The sequence below is a fragment of the Mastomys coucha genome, unplaced genomic scaffold, assembly GCF_008632895.1.
Source record: "Mastomys coucha isolate ucsf_1 unplaced genomic scaffold, UCSF_Mcou_1 pScaffold15, whole genome shotgun sequence".
Lineage (NCBI taxonomy): Eukaryota > Metazoa > Chordata > Mammalia > Rodentia > Muridae > Mastomys > Mastomys coucha.
The window spans coordinates 112,286,721-112,292,582 of record NW_022196897.1 but is presented as its reverse complement, the minus strand read 5'-3'; the positions used below and the strand labels follow the sequence as shown (position 1 = coordinate 112,292,582).

General features: G+C 39.8%; 1 protein-coding gene across 1 annotated transcript in view; it reads right to left on the bottom strand.

The window, feature by feature from the left end:
* Usp8 (ubiquitin specific peptidase 8) overlaps positions 1-5,862 on the bottom strand; it is a gene marked incomplete at its 3' end in the record, with an annotated part of 54,591 nt that overhangs the window by 41,543 nt on the left and 7,186 nt on the right. The window contains exon 2 of the mRNA XM_031373256.1: positions 2,372-2,541. Within this exon, the coding sequence (XP_031229116.1) occupies positions 2,372-2,475 (104 nt within the window). The remainder of the gene's footprint in view (positions 1-2,371; positions 2,542-5,862) is intronic.

Genomic DNA, 5,862 nt, shown 5'->3' with positions numbered 1-5,862 from the left:
TGGGTTACTTCACTCAGGATGATATTCTCTAGATCCATCCATTTCCCTAAGAATTTCATAAATTCATTATTTTTTTTGTTTGTTTGTTTTTTGTTTTTGGTTTTTCGAGACAGGATTTCTCTGTGTAACCGTGGCTGTCCTAGAACTCACTCTATAGACCAGGCTGGCCTCGAACTCATCAGAAATACGCCTGCCTCTGCCTCTCAAGAGCTGGAATTAAAGGCATGCGCCACCACTGCCCGGCAAATTCATTGTTTTTAATAGCTGAGTAGTACTCCATTGTGTAGATGTACTACAATTTCTGTATCCATTCCTCTGTTGAGGGACATCTGGGTTGTTTCCAGTTTCTGGCTATTATAAGGCTGCTATGAACATGGTGGAGCATGTGTCCTTATTATATGTTGGAGCATCTTCTGGGTATATGCCCAGGAGTGGTATAGCTGGGTCCTCTGGTAGTACTATGTCCAATTTTCAGAGGAGCAACCAAACTGATTTCCAGAGTGGTTGTACCAGCTTGCAATCCCACCACCAATGAAGGAGTGTTCCTCTTTCCCACAACCACTCCAGCATCTGCTGTCACCTGAGTTTTTTATCCTAGCCAATCTGACTGGTGTAGGTAGAATCTCAGGGTTGTTTTGATTTGCATTTCCCTGATGACTAAGGATGTTGAACACTTCTTTCTTTCTTTATTCAATCTTTCTCTATTTTCCCCCTACTGGGCATTTTTAAAAGCCACTCTGCCACTGGTGATATTAAGAAACAATGATGTGTGTCAGACTCTCTCCTCACTTTTAATGAAGTTTCACTGCTCAACTGTTACTACTGATGCTTTATTTTCTTTCCATTTTTCATTTTCTTGATAAAATGATTCATTAAAATGTCCCAGTGCCTACATAGGTGTCTTAGTTTTGTCTTCATTGATTCATTTGGGATATTTCTCTACAATCAGAGAATACCTATTGTTCTCCCTTGCTCTCTAAGATCTACTTTTCCTAACTTTGGGGAATGTGGTAGCTAGGTTCACCTTTCTTTCTAAAACTTCTATCTAAATAACAATGTAATTACTTACTAATTTCTAAATCTCTTTTGCTGGTGAAAATAAATGTGAATGGAAAGTTCTCTTTTATTTTCTGTTCCTCAATTTACTTGAGTTGACAATTTTAAAGACAACCAATGTTTAGCAAATTTATATTTCCAGCAAGTTTTAGAATCAGTGGACCACTGGACCATAAGAGTTTGGAACCTCTCCAGGAAAGGCACATTTTCTACATTTACATTTGCCTTAGATGGTAAGTAAATCCAGACAAGTAAAAACACACAAAATAAATCATTAAGTTAAAGATTCTATCAAATTGGAACAAAATAAAACCCACAGAATACTAATATTTGTATCCTAGGGATTCCACCATAACTAAAGTTAACTCAGAATGGAAAAGGATAACAGCTTACACATCCCGAGTCAGTCCATGGAGGGAAGCCATGGCAGAAATTCAAACCTGTCAGAAACCTGGAAGCAGGAGCTGATGTAGAGGATATAGAGATGCTCCTCTTGGCTTGCTCAGGCTGCTTTCTTATGAACCACCGGCCGCCCAGAGGTGTTCCCGCCCTCAGTGGACTACTGGGTTAATCCCTTCCATCAATCATTTAAAAAATGCACTATAGGCTTCCCTTCCTACAGCCTGATCTTATGGAGGTGTTTGTGTCAATTAGGCGCCCCCTCTGAGATGACTAGCTTGTGTTAAGTTGCCATAAAACTATCAAGGATAATTAGGAACAAAAGCAGCCATAGCCCCTCTTTCAGTCAGAGAAAGAGTACAGCAACATCCTAACTTGCACATATCCTACAAAAGACTAAAGGTGATCTTTTAAACGATTAAAAGCCTTAATTAAAAGTTATACTGAGCTGGGCGGTGGTGGCGCACACTTTTAATCCCAGCACTTGGGAGGCAGAGGCAGGTGGATTTCTGAGTTTGAGGCCAGCCTGGTTTACAGAGTGACTTCCAGGACAGCCAGAGGTACACAGAGAATATCTATCTCAAAAAGCAAAAAAAAAAAAAAAAAAAAAAAAAAAAAAAAAAAAAAAAAAAAAAAAGTTATACTGTTTTATGAGAAAAAATGATTTGTGGCAAAATGGCTTTACTAGAACCTTCATCCTCTCTTAAACATATCATCTAGTATACATACTGGTCAGGAAACAGGTAACTTACATCTGAGCAATCACAGTTTTATTCTGTTAAGAACTTCTCTAGGTCTTATTTATTCCTGTGTCACATCATTTTTCAAATAAACTTTAAGTTAGCAATTTATTAAATTTAAATAAGGGAATGAAATAAAATTGATATGATTAATCAAACTAGCAAAGAGCACATACTTCTTGGTGCTGGTTTTCTCAGGTTTAACTTCTGTCTTCTTATTGAGGTCTTTTAGTGAAGAACTGAGGTAGAGTTCTTTAGGAACCGAAGCTACAGCAGGCATGATGACTGATACTTGCTCTTCTACTTCAACAATCGGATGGTGTGATTCATGAAAAGTAGTTCTTTCCTATAACAAAACAAACAATTCCACTAATTATCCCCATCAGCAAAAAGTGTTAGAAAACAATCAGGCAGAGAAAGGGGGTACCTTGGTGGGAGAGGGGAGGGGGGAGGGAAAAAGGGAACATGATCAGTTATGGTGGGGTGGGGGGTGGTATATGGACAACATGACAGGAGAGAAGCCCTGAGGACAAGCATAATGAATGGAAACATGCAACCTTGAGGAGGCAGGGGGACCCTCCAGATGTACTAGAGACCTGGGAGGTGAGAGACTCTCAGGACTCAAAAGAAGGGACCTTAGATGAAATGCCCAACAGTGAGGAGAGGGAACTCGTACAGTCCACCTCCAGCAGAAAGATAGAGCATCAAGTGAGGGATGGGGTTGCCATCCCACAGTCAAAAACCCTGACCCAGAATTGTCCCTGTCTAAAAGAACTGCAGGGGCAGAAATGGAGAAGAGACTGAGAGAAAGGCGGTTTAGTGACCAGCCCAAATTGGGATCCCTCTCAAGGGGAGGCTCCAAGGCCTCACACTAAGCTGATGCTATGGTACATTTATAGACAGGAGGAGCCTAGCATGGCTGTCCTCCCAGAGGCCTAACAAGCAGTTGACTGAGACAAACACAGATACTCATACCCAACCACTGGAATAAAGTTGGGGACTCCTGTGGCTGAATTAGGGAAAGGCTGGAAGAAGCTGAGGAGGAGGACAACCCCATAGGAAGACGAGCAGTCTCAACTAACCCAGACTCCTGAGATCTCTCAGACATGAAGCCACCAACCAGGCAGCATACAGGAGCTGGTCCGAGGCCCCCGACACATATATAGCAGAGGACTGCCTGGTCTGGCCTCAGTGAGAGATGTGCCTAACCCTCTAAGGACTTGAAGGCCCAGGAAGTAGGGAGGCCTAACGGGTTGGGGGTTGGGGGGACATTCTCTTGAAGATAAGAGGGAGGAGGAATGGGATGAGGAACTGTGGGAGAGGAGACTAGGAGGGGGACAAAGACCAGACTTTAACAAAATAAAAAAACAATAAAAAGGGGGACATGAAGTTTGGAGGATGTGTGAAGGTTCTGGAATGAATTGGAGGGGGTAGGGAGGTATCTATGATTCAAATACATGGAATACATGTATGAAATTCTTAACAAACTAACAAAAATGTTATATTTTTTAGAGAAAAAAAAAGTGTTAGAAAAATGAAACACCAGGACTAGGAATGTAGCTCTGTGGCAAAGTGACTGGGTGGTGTGCAAGCCTTTGGATTGGAATCCAGACCACATGCGCACACACACCAAACAAAAATATCACTCCACTGTTAAGCATGGCCTAGCAATTGGGAGGCTGAGGTAGGAGGATTATGAGTTTAGCACTAATCTGGGCTACCCCAATAAGACTCTGTATTCAAACAAAAACAAACATCCACTATTTAACTATATCCTTCCCCAAAAGGGTTCATTTTAAATTATCTTGAATTTCTATTTTGGGAGATATATAAGACACGCGCACACATACACACACACACACACACACACACACACACAATCTATGGTATTAAGCAATACTTATTTTCAAATGTTCATTAATTAAATGGATTAATTGTACCATTTTGCCATCAGTATTAAATCTATTAAAAAGAACAGAATAGTAAAGCTTTTATATTTTTTCTGTTAAAACTATATTTGTATACAAGCAGAATTTCCAACTTGGAATATTTTGTTTTCTTCTTTTATTTTTTTTTTAAAGATTTATTTATTTATTATATGTAAGTACACTGTAGCTGTCTTCAGACACACCAGAAGAGGGTGTCAGATCTCATTAAGGATGGTTGTGAGCCACCATGTGGTTGCTGGGATTTGAACTCAGGACCTTTAGAAGAGCAGTCAGCACTCCTAACCGCTGAGCCATCTCTCCAGCCCCTGTTTTCTTCTTAATATCAGTTTATAAAAGAAAAGTAGTAGGCAAAACCAAGTCTATACGGACCTGGGAACTAAAACATATTTCTGCTTCTGCCAGAAAACACTCTTGCACATTGGGTTACTCTGAGAGGGTCTTTGATGGATCATGACATTCTTTGTTTCCTGGTATGCTAATTCTGACCAGTAGAAAATATGGAATAAACAAAATGAAAACAGGAAAAATGGGAAGGTACACACTAATTAAATTGTGTATAACTATTCACAAAGATATCAGGAGATGGAACAGATCAAAGCACCCCAGGTAGAGTGTCACCACCTGAAAACCACAGTGACCAGACTAACTTCCAGTGTGGTCTTCTGCCACGCAAAACTAATTACCATTAGTAATTTAACTGCAACTTTACTTTCCCCATCATCTCTCTCTGCTCTCTAAATGAAACAATCAATTCAGGTTACTTACAGAGATCAACAGCGCCTAATCCTAAAAGACTGAATGGGGAGGGCGGTTGAGAGATGGCTCAGAGGTTAAGAGCATTGACAGCTCTTCCAGAAAACCAATATTCAATTCCACACACTCACACGTTGGCTCATAATTATCTGTAACACCAATTCCAGAAAATCCAACACCCAAGCGGTGTGTAGATATATATGCAGACAAAATCACCATACACATAGAAAAAAATCAAATTTTTTTGGTTTTTTTGCTTTTCTAGACAGTTTCTCTCTGTGTACCCCTGGCTGTCCTGGAACTCGCTTTGTAGACCAGGCTGGACTCAAAACTCAAGATCTACCTGCCTCTGTTTTCCAAATGCTGGGATTAAAGGTGCCTGGACAAAAAAACATTTTTAAGGGCTGATTAAGGTACAACTTAAGGGAATGGTCTTAGTTAACTTATATGAAACTCCAAAAGCACTTCAATTTCCTTTGACTCTAGTCATTCCTGTATTAAACACTAATACTTTATGAATATCTGGACTTATTCATTCCAATTTTGTGTTAGGACTATATTCTTACCAAACAGCTTTCCTCTAAAAAATCCCATTTTTACCTTTTCAGTTTTTTCTATTATATACTTGCTCCATGCATCTATCAAGACATGTTGAACTAAATGGTAACTGATAACTTGATATATATGCAATTAGAAACAATGACCTTGCATACAAAAACTTGGTACATTTTACCTCCTGTTTCGAATCTTGTGTCTAGAGTTGTAATAAGGGCTCAGAGGTTAAGAGCACTGACTGCTCTTCTGAAGGTCCTGAGTTCAAATCCCAGCAACCATATGATGGCTCACAACCATCCATTATGAGTTCTGACACCCTCTTCTGGTGTGTCTGAAGACAGCTACAGTGTGCTTACATATAATAATAAATCTTTAAAAATAAATAAATAAATAAGAGTTCCAGAACAGCC